Source organism: Pelecanus crispus, chromosome 2, assembly GCF_030463565.1.
Source record: "Pelecanus crispus isolate bPelCri1 chromosome 2, bPelCri1.pri, whole genome shotgun sequence".
In the NCBI taxonomy this organism is placed as follows: domain Eukaryota; kingdom Metazoa; phylum Chordata; class Aves; order Pelecaniformes; family Pelecanidae; genus Pelecanus; species Pelecanus crispus.
This window is the reverse complement of record NC_134644.1, coordinates 62846588-62865591: the sequence shown is the minus strand read 5'-3', so window position 1 is coordinate 62865591 and position 19004 is coordinate 62846588. Positions and strand designations below refer to the sequence as shown.

The 19004-nt window shown below is 42.5% G+C and overlaps 1 protein-coding gene across 1 annotated transcript in view; it reads right to left on the bottom strand.

Annotated features, from left to right (window-relative positions):
- The window catches only part of CNTNAP2 (contactin associated protein 2), a 1215771-nt gene that overhangs the window by 16649 nt on the left and 1180118 nt on the right, over window positions 1-19004 (bottom strand). The window contains exon 22 of the mRNA XM_075728323.1: window positions 193-423. Within this exon, the coding sequence (XP_075584438.1) occupies window positions 193-423 (231 nt within the window). The remainder of the gene's footprint in view (window positions 1-192; window positions 424-19004) is intronic.

The following is a 19004-nucleotide window of genomic DNA, read 5'->3' as shown; positions in this document are numbered from 1 at the left end:
TATCCTGTAACTGCATTTAGAAGTGGTGGCAAATCTCTGTCATTCTAGCTTTGCATTTCCTACCATGATTATAGTGCTACAGTCACCTATCAATCACATCCACTCAGTTTTGTTTTTCCTTATAGAGGAAGGTGGACGTATTTCTTCTCTGAACTGCTCCACTGAGATAATGTGGCATGAACCCCAGCTTACCTGAGTCTAAGTGCCACGGGTCAGTAGCGGCCGACATTGGTGGGATGGTGAGTGGAGATGCTCCGCAGTTGGATTCCACTAGTTCTCCTTGGATGTGGACGTGAGAGGAGGCGTTGGTAGGTCTCAGAGCTGCTTTGAGAGGAGCAATCTGGTTGAACTGTACTCTGGACAGGCAGCCAGTGAATCCTGGGGTGTTGTATTTATATATATCTTGGTCAATCTTCCCAATTTCTATGGGAAATTAAAGAGAAAAAAAAGATTAATCAAAACAATTCATTGCTTTGGAAAGCACAGTTCATCTGAACACTCGATTCCCAGAGCTCAGTTCCCAAGTCCCTCTCTCAGGAGACTGTGTCAGACTCTGCCAGGTTCCTTTACATTTCATTACAGATTAAAGATGGAAACCTTCAGGCCTTGATGTGACTCGGTTTCACTGCTATGCTATCACTAAAATGCAAGGCCGCCATGAAGGAGTCATCAGAGAACAAAAAGGCCAGGAAAAAAAAATCTTTTCCCCAAGAAGAGATGGCAAAAGAAGGCAGAGTGACAGTCTCTCCTCCCAGTTGAAGCTGCTGCTGCGAGAGATGCCCCTTCCTTCACCCTGGCCCATCACCCTCTAGCTCCTCTCGGTGGGCTGGGACCACTCCTGTTCACTCCCGTCCCTCTCCTTGCCAGGAGACCAAGTGTCCCTTCACCAGGAGACCAAGCATCCCTTTGCCAGGGGACCACGCGTCCCTTCACCAGGGGACCACGCATCCCTTCACCAGGGGACCACGCGTCCCTTTGGCCCAAGGTGGGAAGCTGCCCCTCTCGGGCCTCCTTCCTTCCCCTGCAGTGGTGAGAGGTGGCAGGAGCCCGTCCACCCCTGCTGCAGGCTGAGGAGCAGCGTGTGTGCTCCCACGCCTCTGCAACCGGGCCTACGTTGGCTGACAGCCTGCCGCAAGTCGGCCATTTTACACCTTGCCACTGTGGGCCGATAAGCAAGCTGGCAGCTGGCATCCATGAGCAGAGCATGGGGCTCCACCGTTGCTCTCTAAAACAGCTGCCATCCCTCAAAGTTGCCCCTCAAGTAGCCTTCTCCCTTCTAAAACACTAGTTAAAATGATCCCAAAATGGTAGCCATAGAACGCAGCACATGCCCTTACTACCCAGGAACCTGCAGGCCGCAGGCCTCTGCCTGAGTCACAACTGGAAGAAAACCAGCACTCTCTGTCAGCTCGCTGCGTTAGAGGGGACATTAACATTTCAAAGCCTCGCTGCAGTGTCTAATATAATATTTACATGGCGATGAGGAATTTGGCTTCCTTTGTTCTATGGTAACACGGAGTGAATGAAAAGGACACATGGCAGCATCATGTTTGTGCTGTAGCAGGCAGCATTGCTCCGGAGGCACTGAGGCACTTCAAACCGCCTTCCCGTGGGTCGGCAGGGACAGGAGTTAACATCTGGCCCTTGAAGTCAGTGGAAAAAGTCATACTGAGCTGAGCAAAGCGAGATGATATCCCAGGGACAGAGAACAGGGAGCAGCCCCAGGTTGTTCAAAGGCAACCTTTTCAGATAGGAACAATGATACGGGTTTGAAAAATGGTGCTTCTGGAAAAAAAAAGACATCTGTAAATCACAAGATTGTGTCATAAAGAAGAAAGAAAGGAAAACAGAGGTGGGACAGAGAGGGTTCTCCTGAGAGATGTGAGGAGGAAGTGGGAAAGAGTTTTATTGTAATTTTGGGGAAGAGCTGGGAACCAAAGCACATCTGGGTTTGAGTTTTGTTAAAAAAAAAAAAAAAAAGTCAGAATTATTAGAAAATGCATTACTAACCTCTTGGATGAGTCTGTGTTCAGTTCTAACCAAACCAGGATCAATTACATGAGGTCTGAGCTGCTGACTGGGCTCCCTAAAGCCTACCATGATACATATGCCAGTGCTATTCCTGAGTACTGAACGTTTTGCATCAGGGATACGTAAGAGGAGTTTCAAGGCGACAAACCAGGCAGGGCATTTCAAGTATGCTTTATTTTTTGGGTTTACATGTTAAACATGAAGTGTGGGAAAACTGGTGGAAACTGGACAAATCTTGAGCACGATAAAAATAACTTCTTGGTTTTCACACCCAATTAAGCTGTATGTTTTCTGTCTTTGCAACTGTATTAGAGCGATAAACACACAACATTTAAGTCCCCCCTGGCCCCAGCTAGCATAAGCACCCAAAACGAAGATGCATAATCTGAAAATTACTTGCATTAGATCCTGATGTGATCCACTGTACAAGAACGGATTTTCTATTCCCCCCATTTTCCCTTTTCCTTCTTGTTTGAGAACGTCCTTTCTCTGCTAGTGCTTATCCAGCCTGTATCAATATTACAGCCACCTTTCACAAGCTGGCAGCGAGCAGTGACTGTCACCTGTGACAAAGTGGAAACATGCTCGGGAACTCAGCTAGAGACTGGCTTAAATGTATTAAAATATTAGCATTAGTCACACGGGTCTTTCATCCAGCTCTCCTTTAAAAAAGTAGCTTGATCAAACAGCATCATCTCCTTCAAAAATTTGATAGTAAGTAAACAAACTCACATGTGCATGTACACTTTCCGTAGCTAGTAGAAAAGTTGTACAAAAGCCAGACTTCATGCATTTGAATGCTACTTATAGACCATATCACTCAGACAAGGTTCCTATCTGACCACAATAATCACTGTCTCTTACTTCAATAAAATAGTCATGGTATTTCAGCAAACAGCTGCAATTTTGAGTAACCTTTATAATCTAAGGAACAATTAGAAGACCATATTTCTCTTTAAACACTGCAAGCACTGTCAATAACAGTTAGTGACTACCTTTTATTCACATTTGTATATATTCTGTGGAACTTCATGCAGCAATGCTAACAGCCTCCCACTCACAATCCTGAATGACAAGAACAAAAATCCATGAATACGATTGTGCTACTTTAGCAGCTTCAGCACTATTCTTCTTTAACTCCGTGAATAATAAGTGATGGATACTAGATCCTGAAAGAATTAAAGAAAAAAACCCCAAATCCCTAACAAGGCACATTGCTGAAGAGCTGTATTTTTGTTTAAAACATTCCACAAATGACAGTTGTGCAAGTCACCTCATGCAAATGTACCACCAGCTCGCAATACACATCAGTGCTAAACCAAGATGGATCGACTTCTATGACTGTGAACATGTTCCTCCCCGTGTGTGTCCCATGGGGCTCAGCACACTGATACTCTCTGATGTTAGGCCATTATACTTTGCCTCCCTGTGTATCTGAGCCTGCTATAAACTCATCCCTGGAGAGTGTAATGATTATATAATGAAATATGCCTTGTTGTCATGACTAAAATTCAATTTTCTCCCTATAACAAAGAGGGAAGAAAGAGAAAAGAAGATGACAATCACATTATTTAAAAAAGGGAAATGTACAATGCAACTGTTTTGCATTGTTTTATTTTTCAGCACATAAGCTAGTGCAAAGTCATATAAATACTATAGTGTACGGTATTATCATTACCTAGTAGCAACATTAGTATTATTGCTTTCAGATCTGATGCAGCAATCTTCTGCTGGCACCCTACCCACAAGCATTTCTGTAATGAAAGACTTCCAAAAATACCACTTATAGGCCTTTTTTAACTTCAACTGGTTTTAACCATTTGCTCCCTTGACCACATAACTGGCTGACCTGAGATAAAGGCCATGATTACAAGACAGAGACTATTCAAGCGAACCCATTCTAGCACAGATGCACTGCAGTATACAAATCCTTAACACTGAACATTCACATAATAACTATGCAACTGCCTACCCATATTACTTAAACATTTTAAAAATGTATATAACTAGTACACAGTATATGAAGAACCTCACAGATGTTGCCCCATGTCTTGTGTGTTATCATTCACTGAAGATATACTTAACACCAATTACCTGTTATTTATGTTTCATTATTTCTTTAACAGGAAAAAGATACAGGAATTTAACCCTCAGTTACTCGTTTTGATTTCAGGGCTTATTTCTCATGGCTGTGGCAGAAACATGCCACATAGTGATGAAAACAATACTAATTCTCTATTGAAAATTTTGTGCTACTACTGAAGAAGCTCTTTTCCACCTAGGCGAAAACATGTAAAGAACATCTATTTTCAAGCATGCTTATGACACAAGGCACAATTAATGAGTACCCGACAATTTGAAATTCATTATTTTATGAATCTAGAAGAAAACAAGTAAAAATAAATCGTACAGAGGAAAAAATTTTGGCTGGACCTGTGCTTAAGTAACAAATGTGTAAGTAGCATACAGCAATACTAATCAATGTAATTAGGTTATCTCTTTTTTAAGCCTTTTTGCTCTTACTACATTACCTGTAGATGCAGAGTTGTGGCTCCTGTCTAGGCACTATTACAAGACAAACAAAGTTTGGTTCAGATTATTACCAAAGCTGACCTAGTTAGCATGCATCTGATGAGCTACTTGTAGAAGCAGACACATTGCCAAATACAGTTTTTATCTACGCTTTCTCTCCCTTCTCTATTTTCCATATCTACTAGTAAAAGATTTATAGAGCAGATCAAAGGGCCATGGCACTTCTAATAGCACAAAAGGTTATCGCACTGCTGGAGAGGTCCAGCTCCACTTAACTCTACCGTTTATTTTTTATACATTCTTGTAGCATCACTTAGAAAGACTAGAGAAAAATGACAGCCTGATTTAGTAGCAAAAAAAGATGAGTGTGGTCCCACAGCCCTGAGCAGGTTTTTGATAGATGAAACAGAAATGCTTTCTATTTATGTAAAGTTCCCCATGTGAGGATCCTAGAACGATTCACACAAGGCTCTGCAGCACAAAGCTATACAATCCAGCACAGTACTGTGCCATACCAGTATAGTCATGCCACATGTGGAAAGACGGCCTTGGACTGTATTACATGCTGACCTTGGAAAGAAGGAGAGGGGAGAGAGTCAGCCAGGAGGGAGGAGGGAAACACTCCCACTGCAAATCTTTGTGAACCTACAAAACCTGGTTTTATTAAACGTATCTACTGAATATCTTTTCTATTCTAGCTGATCTGTACATTTTTTTTCTTAATAGGACTCTGAAATGCAGATCAATACAGAAAGTTATAATAAATTCTGAACCTTGCACGGTGTTCAATACATACAGAGAGGATCAAGGCATCTATTTATTCTGAATTATGTTCCATTAGGAAGGAAATGTAACAGAACTCGAAGTACAGTCTGTGGGTACGCATAACAATGTACGTAATAAATATCCTGTTATGTATTCCCTTGGAGTTTTCCAGTGATGCCCTTCAAAGTAGAAATAAGGCATAGCTAAGGGCACTCCTTCTAGCACAGCAAGGCTCTCGGTAAATGTTACAGCCTTCTAGCTCTTCTTTCTTCTTTGATAGTGGGAAAGCTCTGCCCAAAGTAGCACAGCGGAGCAGGGAGAAGAAAAGCACTATATACTGGAGTGAGTTTGGTTGTGACAGAAGATGCCTTTTAAACAAAGGAAAGTCTCAGCAGCACAACCAAAGCCCTTTCAGTTCAATTTACTAAAGACTATTTCTTACACAATTTACACAAGACATCATTTGAGTTTTGCTTTGAAAATGGTGAAAAATCCAGCTGTTTGGATTTAGGACAATGACCTATTTATATGTGCCCATTTACGCTCAGAAATACAACAGCTTCATGATTCTGGAAAGAGAGCCATATCAGTAGTGGGAGAAGTCCAGCTTTGCCACAAGGCAGTATTTCTGGCTGAACTACCAGGATGCTCTGCTATTTCACTTAAGATTAAGCATTCACTCAGCAGGTGGATTGAAGGTGATCCATTATAAATCTCTATAACCCTTCAGCTAGCTGTACTAAATTGAGCCTAAATTATCTCTATATAATATTTTAATAGACTGCACAGGTGAATTCACTGATTCAATTAAATGAACCACTAATTGCTTTGGGGTCAACCTTAGCAATAGATTTTCTCTTCGAAATAAAGCACCATGTGCTCTCTTGTCCTCTGTACTCAGAAAGATATCTTGTTACATTACCCGCTGCTCAAAGAACAGCCCAGTCGGCATCTTAAGCATCTCTCTGTTACTGCATCAGGCTCCACATAATAGAAAGCAGTTTAAACTCCGCTGAAAGGAAGCTATTGATTTCAAGAAGTCACAGTCCACTGAGATTACTAAAGCACTCTCTCTTATTTGCAGTATTTGATGCCTAGATGAGCAGTTCAATGCAACATCAAACCCTGGCACATGCCAATACTTGAGGTCTGGCGTGGTGTAAAAAACTGAGAGAATAAATAAATTTATTTATTTATTCAATAAATTGAATCACATACAGTACACAGTCATAGGGAGAACCTATCTGGGGTGGTATATACCTTCTAGACCAAAGGTCGGGGCTAAAAAGTCCATGTCAGGAGCAACTACTATACACCTAACAGGGGGATAACACCAGACAAAGGAAAAATTACATTCTGACACATTGCCTGGGTCTTCTGAAGAACATCCTCCAGTATGAAGATCAAGCACCTGTTTGCTTACTGGCTGTTTATATCTTCTCTGTCCTAAGATCAGCAATTTCTATAAAAAAAGCATACTAATACCACTTAACTGTGTAGATACCACGTGTGATACCACATATGCTAAACACCTGCAGTACGAAGCAAAGAAGCTAAATTCCCAGAATGATGTTTAATGAGCTGTAGTTAATACAAAACCACAAGGCATGTATGGGTGCTGAACTAAGCTACTGTAAAGACTTTCCACGGCCCTCAAACTTCCCTGGCTTTTAATTTCAGCCTCTGAATTAAAATTCAGTACGTGGTACAAACCGAGTATAAAAGAACAGGAACTTTATTTTGTCCATTACTCAAAACTGAGCTACTGCATACTGCTCTCTGGACACTCGTACCAGTGGAACAAGATGCTCATTTATGGAGAACTTGTTACGGGGTGCTGGGGTCAGCGAAGGGGTGAGTGGCCCCTGAGAATGGGGACCTGAGCTTCACAGGACCCAAGTGCAAATGACTACCGACTGCTCTTTATGCAAAAATTCAAATTCCATGTGGCAGATGCGCTTTTTTCAGTCCACAGGTCTGCAAGGGCTAGGTGGTATCCGGATGCCTCCCCACATGTCCCCTTCCCATCACGCTAATGTGCTTATGCTGCACAGGGGTCTGCAGGAGTGGAGTAAACGTGGTGAGAAGCTGCAGGGTGGCATCCAGCCCCCATGGGGCTGGGACAGCCATCCTGTCACCCCTTCTTCTGGCACATGTTGTGAGAGACTCGCTGTCCCCTTCGCCCTGGACCCCAATCAGATGCCAAAGTCAGATGCCTTCAGACATGCCTACACCTGATTGCTTTCCAGAGCCTTCAGGTACTGCCTGCAGTACGGCCCTATCGTGTGATGTGGTCCTTCCGTAGCTACTTTTACTTTTTCTTTGCAACTTTATGTTACTTACTGCAACTTTTTCGGTTTTCTTTTATAAGAAATTATAGTTTGTATGGAATAATTTTAATTAGACAGTTTATGTCTAGGCTGACAAACTCACTGACCAACCACTGAAACATGGAGAAGATGCTATTTGTGGTATATGAAGCACTGTGCCAGAAACCAAAGGAAGTAACATTAACCCAACAGTGCCAACCGGTAGTGTTGCACAGCAAACACATGGTACTTTCATTTGCTGTCTGACACTTAAGAAATGGCCTTATCCACGGGGCAAGCAAGAGAAAAATTACTTATGAAGACTGTAACAGCTCAGTGCATGTTTCAGTTGCAGCAGCAGCTTTACCAGTGTAGCTGAAACAAAGGCTGTTTCTTTATGAAACGTTCCCGACACTTTCTGCACAAGCTGGAAATGATTGAACCAGGTGAAAAATACACAGGATTAGGGAACCTGAGCTGGCCTGGAAACTGCACCACGGCCCTGGAGCACTTCCAAAACCCAGTCTCTGGTGGAGGAGTTACGGCTTTCGGGTCACATTGTAATGGAGCCAGTAAATCACCGGTGTGAAATGCACTCCTATCAGAGTCCCATTATTGCAGAAATAATAAAGGCTAGTGCTGGACTGCAGCTCCTCAGTCAAAAAAGGCACTGTGAAGAATGCTATGAAACAGAGATGTTATTTGACAGCAGCCTGGTTTTACATTGCCACAAATGAAGAGGGTTTGAGAACAACAAGTTGGATTTTTTTTCTGCTCTTCTGTATTGATGGTATAGTTACTGGATGTTTCAAGATTTCATACCGGATGTATGATTTCCTGGAATTCTCCATTTGTAGCCAACAACAGTTATTATTCAGGAACTCACACTGCCTTCTAATGAAAAGGGAATTAACTGATGCTGCAAGGTTCTTAGCAATTGCATTGTAATAACCACAAAACTAAGGCCGACAGTAAAAGTGAACATCACCCTTCCAAGGAAACAAGTATTTTCTTCACATTTTGCTACTGACTCACTGTATAACCTTGAGTGAGTCACTTCAGATATTCACATCAAACTCTCTCCCTCCCTCTTAGTAGGACAGACATAGAGAATTCCCCCTACCCTCTAGTTGGGATCTGTCTCACTGGAGATGTTTTGAGATCTAAGTAAAAAAGGTATGGGCATTGCTTTTAAATATGAAAATAAAATTAAATAGGTTTTTTAAACACCCCACAAACTTCTCATGGCTTTGGAAAGGTCACTAATAGAGGCACAGATCGTATGGCACATTTCCATTGATAAAAAGGAAAGCTTTCCCAAGGGTAATGGAACAATGCAAAATCAGGGAAAAAGAGAATAAATACCAAGTTTCTAGAGACCCTTTGTTGCTGAGGACTGATACCCAGCATGCAGACATCAACTGGAAGTCTTGATTCTGGCAGAAGTCTTCAAATGTTCCCACTCAAGAGCCGCCCCCAAGAAGTGTTCAGCTGGGGGCAGAACCTTAATGGGAGCGAACAGTCAGCTCTGTGCCACTGCGACCAAAACTTGCACAGCTTTTGGGGGAAGAGAGACCTCTCCATGCATTACCCTTTATAACCATCTGTGAGTGGTGATACAGTAATTTCATAAATTCGTGTAGCATTTTATTTCTGCTCTAGACAACTAATCATTCTCCCTGGGTACCACAGGCAAAAAGCTCAGCCTGTTGTTTAAAGCAGGAATCCCAAATGTTGGGAGAGGTCAAAAGAAAGGCCATCCATCTAGGCAATAGCCTGAGCTGACAGAACAGGACGCTAATATTGGTCAGTCAGGCTGTACCACATACCTTGACTGCAAACCCTCCTGAGGGCTAATGGAAATCTTTCAATTGAGAAGCAAAGTGCTCAGCACACACTGATGTAACCCAAGCTGCAAAAATCAGCAGTTCTCAAGGCAAAACTGCGTAAGAAGTATCTGACAGTTAGCTTCAAGAACGATTTTTTCTTCTACCCCATCCTCTGTCCTCTTCACATGATGCAAGAGCAATGGGATCATGGGTTGAGGGCAGCAGGAGAGCCACCAGTAGGTGTTTCATCCACAACAAAGAATTAAATGTTTCATCTACTTTTTGTCTGCAGACAGGCTCTAAAGAGAGTGAGTGGAAGTGGATGATGGGGGAGGAGAAGAAACTACATAGCTGAAATTTCTTTAAAAAAAGAAGCAAACTACAAATCTAAGTGACTGACAAAACTAAGTAATTTTATCATCACAGATATCACTATGAAAAAATAAAAGTTGTTATCACAGACAAAACATCATCAGAATTAGCTGGGACACTGTATTTCAGCAGGATTTATAAGCCCATTCTAATTTATGCTCATGATAAATAACCTTCACAGCTTCTTTCATAACACTTAGAGGAGGATGTAAAACACATACATAGAGGTAGCATTACTATGCAAAGGAAATATGCAGTTTCATTCATATGGTTTGCCTAAACAGGCTTTTATGTCTTATGGAAGCTGGCTGCAACATAACTCAGCAAATGCTTTTCAGGCCAGAAAATAAATAAATAAATAATCAAATAAGACTTGTGCAGCCTATAGTCAAATGTAACGTGTCTTGGCCAAACTCCAATGCATTTAGTTATATTGTGCTTTTGTTAAAACTATATTAAAATAATATAATTTCAGTCCGATTATTACTTTGCAGTTTAATGGGTACCCTTCTATGACTATCTGCAAATGTCCTCATACTACGCCTTGTGTTCTTATATCACCAGCCTCAAATATCTTAATGAAAGTGCAGTCTCATCAAAGAGTGGGTAGGCTGAAATTCCCTCTCTTGCCTCCCTCCTCCCTTGCTTATCCTACTTTCTCTCTTGGAGATGGTGAAAAAGTTAGAATAACCATTTGGAGAAGATTCATGGTATGCAACTAAAACTGGAAAATTATTTTTCAGTAAGATATTATTTTTATTCATATACTATGTATGCCTTATATTACCTGTCTGTATCCTTAAAAGTTAAAAAGGTAAGGATCTGCAATCTGTTTGTTAAGAAACCACTTTTAGGGATGTTAGTATCACAAAGATGAAACTTCTTCATCGGTTCCACATAATTTTTCTTATTTATTTAATTTAAAAGAAATCCATGGCTATGGCACCTATAATGTTGGATTTCAATGCAATATAATATATAAATAAAAGATTTTTTGGAACTGACATTTTTCAGAACATATGCACACTCCCACATTATGAACAAGCAATGACCTTTCTAAGTAGTGGCAATTTTAAATTCAGCTATCAAAATCCTGAAAAGAGCAAGCAAATGAAAAGCAGAATGCCAGCAAGGTTGAGAATGCTATAACTTAGTAGGTCATTTTTCTTCCAACATTTTCATTCTGTTTGCTTTCCTTCTTCATTTGGAATTTATTTTTTCTCGGATCAAAACATCCAGTTTTTGTACAGACAATACCAACCCAGCTGTAGTACTGAAAAACACCATTTACTTCTACAATTGGAAAAATACTGTAGGACAGTGCAGGGGAAAAGAATCAATTTCATTTCTTAGAAGCAATTTCTTTTATGCTTTTTTCCCAGTATTGTATGCCTCACAATTTGAAGCTGAGCAATTTATATTTGAACAGCCTCTATTACGTCTCAAAGTCAATGATGGGGTTGATCCAAGAAATGCTAAAGGCTTTTGCTTCTTTTCTTTGTCACAAGTATGCATACATGAAATACTCTTTTGTATTTCCTCTGCTGGAACATGCTTATATGCAATAAATTCACTCCTGAAAAGTATTGCTATTCGATGCACAATGTCAAATTATCATAAAAATTTAACAGCTGCATTAGATAGATCAATGACTTATCTAGTTCATTGTTCTCTCTTCAAAAAAAAAGGTGACTGATAGTAGATGATTCCCAGGTAGTATAACAGCATGGAGCATGTAAAACGATCCTCTCCCAGAATATCTTTTCAGCTTCCCATAAACATGGGCTTTAAACCTTTCTGAGATGAAGGTTGCATCTCGTCTTTTATATTTAGCTACTGGCAGAACCGTCTCCCATGAATGTGTCCAATCTTTTCAGAAATCATTAATGCTTCTGGCCTCCACAGCATCCCATGCCAGTGAGTTCCAGTGCTGAACTCTGGGACAAACGACCTCCTGCAGCTCAGGCAAGGTAACTGAGTGTCTCAACTTCTTGTGTTGTGGAAAGTACCGCATACCTCCACCACTACAGGACTGTACTGTATCAAAATGCGGGTAGACCAACTAAATCACCTAAAAAGAGAGCTCTTGACCTTTGGTTTAAAAGAAGCCTTCATGCACTTTAGTTAAAGTGGCAAAGCCCTGCAGAAGACCCTCTCCACCTCTAGGCAGTGGAAATCATTATTCCAATAATGAATGAAATGTAAAAGCATTACACCACGATCTGGAAACCAAAAATGCTCCCTCATTCAACAAATACACTGGGGATGAAAGAAATAGGTGTGGTTTGATGCCAGCCAACAAATTTCACTCCACGAGAAACAGTAAGGAAGCACACTTCCTTTTCCAGACCTGCCAATCTCAGGTTTAATACATATAGCTTAACCAGACCTTTATTGCTTTTGAGATCAGATGCAGAATATTCCCTGCCAAGCATCCTCAGTGTGCGTATTTTTGCAATTTCTATGATTGCCTATCCACAGTCTTATTCGGTAGGTAGTGATAATAGACATTTTGACAAAAAGACACAGAGCTGGGTGTGTGGAGGGATGATGGAAGAACAGGACCAGACAACATGAAAGGACTAACTCAGTGACTACCTTTGCATCTCATTAGATGGTGTAAATGGAACACTTCCAGCTGGCCTAAATCAAACTGTGCACTACCAACATGCTTTATCATTGTTATTATGGCATCCAAGCATAGAACAATATTCTGGAGTAGCATCTGAGGGCACAATGCTATCTGCAGTATAATGGCTTTGTTAACAAGCTGTAGCAAGTGCTCCCACCCAAATACTAAAACGGAGCTTTGGGTGTTTCTAATCTCAAATCTAATGGATTTCTTTGGAGGGACAGGGAAGCCTTTGATCAAGCTGCAACAAAAATAAATATAAAAAATTTTAGAATTATAGCACCTCATTATGCTTGCTCTAGCATAGAAATACATTAAACCAGTACATTAAGTTAGTTCAAGATACTCTACTGACAAGAAATATTGTCATTTGCTTTTTTTCTTAAATCTTGTACTAGATTAAACACTCGGTGTCACATCAGCTGGATCAGGAAGCAGACATGTCTAACAGGACTGCTTATTAACTTGCTTCTTTTACAACCAGTTCGTATAAAAATAAACAAAAACTTACAGGGGGGTTGCAGCATCAGCGTCAGAAGATGGTCTAAATCAGACTGCCCTTCTCCGTCCCTTTGAGCTGCTCCTCTCTCTTCCCCCCAGCCCCCCGATGAAACTGAACCCCGCGCAGAGATAAAGCATCTAAGACAAGGTCGGGAAACCCCAAACACCAGGCGGGCACCCCGGATGCCTCGCACCACGCATCGCAGCTTTGTTCCGGCAGGAGATGTACGGTCACCTATTCCGCTGGCCGCGTCTCCTCCGCAGGCGGCGGCCAGCGGTGCTCCCCCCGCCCCGGGCACCCCGGCGGCGGCAGGCGGGCCCCCGGCCACCCGGCGCACGCTGCGGAGACCCCGTCCCGCCCGCCCGCCGCCTCCCTCCCTCCAGGCTGAGAACTGGCGCCAGCTCATCACACCAGTGCCCCAAGCCCCGCGCGGGGTGCCCTGGCAGGAGCAGCCCCGCGGGGCTGCCGTGCCCCCCCCGCCTCGCAGGGCTCCCCCCCACCCCCACCACCTCCCCGCCCCGCGTCCAGGCTACCTGCCGTCTTCCCGGCCCTGCCCTCCGGGCCCTGGGGGCGGCCCGGCCGGGAGCCGTGGGGCAGCGGCGGCAGCGGCGCCCCGCACGGCCGGGCTGCGGCGGGGAGCAGGCGGGAAGCGCAGCGCGGCGCGGCGCGGCGCGGAGCGCAGCCTCCCCCGACCTGCCTGCTGCGGGCGGAGTGGCGACGGAAATACACGGACTGGATCTGGCGTGGGAGTGGGCGGGGGGGAGCCGGCGGCGGCGGCTGGTGTCCCCCCCCCGGGCCCCAGGCGCGGCTGGAGCCCGGCCACGCTGCGGGGCCACGGCGCTCAGCGCTGCGCTGCGCTTTGCTGCGCCGGCCGCCAGCGGCCCCCAGCCCCCGCGGAGGCGGGGAAGGCGCAGGGCCGGCTCGGCCGCTGCACTCGCGCTTCTCTCACCAGCACCTGGCGGGGTTTTAAGCGCTAAAAGCGGCACTAAAGCTTTGACAGCGCCTTTGTAGAAGATGCTGCTCAGCGTCGAGAGCCGGTGCAGTTAAAGCAGCCGTTCCAGGGGGAAAGGGAGCTGAAGGTTATTCTGGTATTTGATGAGTTTTGAAAGGTACAGTTCAAATACTTTGGCTTTTAATTTACTCGCGTACAAGGGCGAGGAAAGCCAAATAAGAACCTGCGTAGAATGGGTTTAAAAAGTTAAAATTACCGAGACGACTTCACTCGCTCAGTTTGAAGACGAAAGAATGGAGACTCAGCAGCCTGCCTACCAGGCACTGGAAGAAGCAGGGGTTAACATGGCCACTTACCGACACAACACCCATCTACTAACACAGAGATTATGAGACCACCTCTTTCTTCCCTCCTCAGACTACCAAGTGCCTCCTTGCTCTCTCCTCCCCTCCCGGCCACACCACCACCTTCCTCCCCTCACCCCTGCTCCGTCGCCCATGCTGCCAGATGGAGAGAGCGTCCCTTGTGCTGAAGAGGAGGGGAGGAAGGCAGAAGGAGCAGATACAATTTGGGGACTGACATAAACCCTCAAGAGTCAACAGTAACATAGGCTACAGCTCATGCAGCACGGCTGGGCTTGGCCATTGCTATCTGCCACTCATCCCGCTGCTACGGGCGCTTTGTGGCGGCACCAGCGTGGATGCAGATGCTGCGTGGCTTTGGCAGAAGGAGGCTGCCAGCACTGACTCAGACCAAAAGTACCACTGCAGCCAACAAAATGCACTGGCCAGGGGGGCAGACCGTTACATGGACCTGCCTGGCTTCTTCTCCAGCGAGGAGCCAGAAGTGAGTGACGAAAGCCAAAAAATTAAGCACTTGACCAGAAGTGTGCCATAATGGGAATAACTGATCGTGGAGGAACCAGGATGCAGGAAACATGGGACCAGAGTCTCAGATCACAACACCTCTAAGTTGTCACTCCAGAAGTCAAACAAGTGGTAATGGTACTCATCAGCAGGACCTCATCTAAGATCTTTACTCAGCTAGTGTGGTACCACATTTAGCCACATCAATTCAGCTCACAACTTCAGTATCCTGTCCCTGTCCTGGACATTTCTATACTGTCCAGAACAGCAAAACTTTCACAAGGTCACTGCTGAATCATTCAACTCTTACTGCCAGAGAAACAGCCACGGTTACCATCTCTGCAACAGTTTAGACAGAGTATTTTTTAGATATATTCCAGAAGAAAAGCAATAATTTCTCCTCTCCATATTTCCAGAGATACAGTACTGCTTACATATTCTTAGGGGTTTTTTTGGTTTGGTTTTTTTTGTGTGTGTGTGTTAAAATGGGGAAACATTGGAAACACAGTTTCAAGTGTGAAATTTTTTTTTTTTTTGGTACAGCAAGCATTTGCACTTTTGTAAAAGGTGCCTCTTTAATTTGATCTGTTCCCCTCCCCTCTTATTTGTGCTGTATGAGTAAAGACGTAACTTAAAGAGTGTTTGCCATAGCATTTCATTAACACCACCGCATGTACCAGCAGGTACTTTCCTCACTGAATGACCATAAAATGATCATGTATTTAAAATGCTGTGATGCTCACCTCTTGACTAGAAACTCAGCATGACTGATCTTTTCTGAGAGAAAATAGCAGCAACAGTAAATACTTGACTGAAGGGGGTTTTCCTATTTGGATTTATTAAATGAGAATGTAAAATGGAGGACTTTACTGAACAAAACTGACGTTGACAGTACATGCAATCTCTGTATTTCTGAGGAGGCTGCAATCTGAGACCTGTAAACCAGCTGCCATCGTAATTTCACTGCGGGCTATTATCTTTGGTTGTTCTGAACCAAGTCAGCTTTGATGTAATAAAATTGGGTCCTGTTCTGCACAGGCACGCAATGTCCTGGTCTGTTTGAGTGTTTGACACAGGAAACTCACAGAGAGCTTCCTCAGTCCCTGCAAGTAAAGCACGAACCTGCTCATTTTTATAATGGAAAAAAAAAATTGGTAAATGAGGAATTCTTTAACTGGTGAATGGTTGGTTGTAATAATTCTAGGAGGGACAACGTGCAATTTGTGCAAGCAGTAGTTCATCCATAGGTAGTGAAGGCACTCAGAGTTTAGCAAACACCTGAAAGGTCTCTCAGCATGGCAATCTGCAATTTAGAGATATCCAGACTACATTTAAATGAGTTGGCCCAAGTACTGGAAGCAGTTTAGCTGCAGAAGAACAGAGCTCTGTGCAGGGTATTTATTCCACCTCTTGGAAGTATAAAATAATAATTTAGTAGAAAAAGACCCTGCCAGAATGAATTTTTAATTGCCTGTATTCGTAAGCTCTGAATCTGAGATACAAAAAAAGGGAATGGAAAATTCTCACTTATAATTACATTCTTGAGAGATAATTTGCTTGACAGGAATGTTAATTTCTGGCTACAGAATGCTGACGACAGCTTGGGATAGGTGGTAGGGAAGGAGCACATCACTGGTAGATTTCTGTTGGTGAATAACTCAAACCAGCATGATCTTAAAAGTAGATGTCCCAACATATATGCTAATAAAGTTCATGAAAAGGGGATGATAGGCATGTCTGCTGTGTGTGGAAAAAATCCCCTCATTCTCGTTTCCTAGACACTTCAATTTGGGATGTTGTGCTGGGATCCCATGCAGCCAGCAGTAAAGCACCATTAGATTAATGAAAAACATTTTTTTTTTCCTAAAAATTTTACTGACTCTGACATAAGGTAATTATTGTGGACTTCATTATGATGAATAAAGATGACTTAAGCACTAGACTGGAAGATGGTGGTTGCCTAGGGACCAACAATCATAACCTGATTATGTTCAATATGTGATGTATGTGCTTTAAAAAGCCTAACTGGCCAAAGCCGAGGCAAACAATGAACAGCAGCAAAAGGGAGAAGAGACAGGAAGAAATCCATGGATGGAAGTGGATGTTTAAGAATAGCTTGTATCTCAAAGAGCAAGGTTCCACACTTTTAAGACTTACGCTTATATCGTATGAGGATGAAACAGTTCCTTTTAATCAGAAAAAAAAGGCCAAATAAAATCTAAACTGTATGTGCTTATTTGGATCTATACATTAGTGTTCTCTAAGAACTGCTGGGTGTAAATTGAAGAGATTACTGTTCCTCCAGCATTCAATAGACCTTTAAGCACTGGATTAGTTACAGAAGACTGGAAGAATCCTCAGGTCCTTTCAAAAAAATTGAAAATTGTTAAAAAATATGATGTTAAAAAAATGAGATGATTAACTATTGGATAATTAGCCTGATATCACTTTTCATAAAAGCAGTGAAAGAAACATTGTAGAATTCTATAAGTAACAAATAAATTAAAAAAAGAATAAGCAAATAAATGAAATCTTCAAATAAACGAATAAGTAAAAATGTTTCCTTCAATAAATTTCAAATTTCAAACTTTGAAGACAAATTTGGTCAAGCTATATAACTGTATAGATGGACTACATTTTAGCAAGGTGTGTGTGCCTTCGTGGCATGTTGGATTAATGAAATTAGCATCCACAATACCAGTAAAGCACATGCTCAGTGGAAGCAAATCATGGATCATGAGCTTAGAAGCTGAGAAGGTGCCGAAGAAGGTACAAAGAGCTAAAGAGCTCTTCAACCAAGCCAAGAAAGGCATAGCAAGAGTCAGTGTCTGTCAGCAAAAGCCAAACACATTACGGAAATAAACTCTGTAATTTTTCAAGGTGTAGCAGACTAACTGTTGAAAGAAGCTACTCAAGGATGGGATGACTTCAAACACAAAATGGGGGCCCTTTCTGGAAGATGTGTTTTACACAAGGCAGTTTTTGGAAACAACAGAGAGGTTTAATGAGCTGAAAATTCACCCAGATGTAACACTCTTTTCTGGCCATGAAAGCTCCATATCTGCTACTGAAATGAAACACAAGTTTCTACTCTGAACTTTCCCTCTCCCTCTTGAGATTTATAAAATAGGGAAAGATGTGAAGAGAAAAGGTACTCTTCAAATGGAGGAACTACTATAATGTTTGCTTCCTGATCAAGTGAGTGGAAGTTATATGTATGGTGATCTTATGTTACAGTTATGGCAAGGTATACAGTATTGGGGACAAAAATTAATAAATATACAAAACCTCTTGATTATTCTCTGATAGTGAATACCTTCCACGTAATAGATGAATAATGTTTTCTAATGTCATAAATACTACAGCTACAAGCAATGCATGCTTTCTATTTAGTATATCCAATGGAGAAGGCAGAACTTGCATTTAGCTCTTGTTTCTGCTCAAGAGGGGTGAGCGGCTATATACATATATATAAGAATATATACAAGATTAAGAATACATCTTCTGGCTATAATTGCAATTATTTCTTAATTAGGTATTTTTCTTTTTGTCATCATGTTGGGACTATTCTCTTAAAACAGATGTAGCCTATCACAGTGAAGCTGCGGTCTGAGATGGGGATTAGGAGCTAATCGCATGTGCTACAGTAGCCATTCCCCATCACTGTTCAGGTTGCTGGACAGTCCTGCATATCACCATTTTGTGATCTGAAAGACGCTGTGAATAATAAATACAGAAAGATCTGGACAGATATGCAATTTACAGAGACAGCACTCACCTTACAGTGAAAAAAGGAACTGCATTTGTTCTCTCAGTAAACCACTCTTAAAAAATCCATCCTGCATAGCACAGTTTGGAGGGGGAACTTCTGCTTCAATCAGCTCTCTTCTGTTTTTTTTAAGGAGTTAAGCGTGATTCTACTGAAGTGAATGAATAAGTTATTTTAAAAGGTCCAGGCCCAGGATTACATTGTGTTATTTTATGCTTCTTGCTCCAATTTGCATGGTTCTGTTAGGTCATGCTTCAGCACAAGAATTAAAGAGTTTTGTGATGCTATCTAGTTAGGTTCCCTCTCACTCCCTCTGAAACCTATATTTAAACTGATGGCTGCCCTAATTGAAGGGAGTGAAATTATTTTTGGGACTCACCACAAGCGCTTAGTCATTTTGCTAAATGCTCCTGTCATTATTAAATGATGAGTACCCTGTCATCAG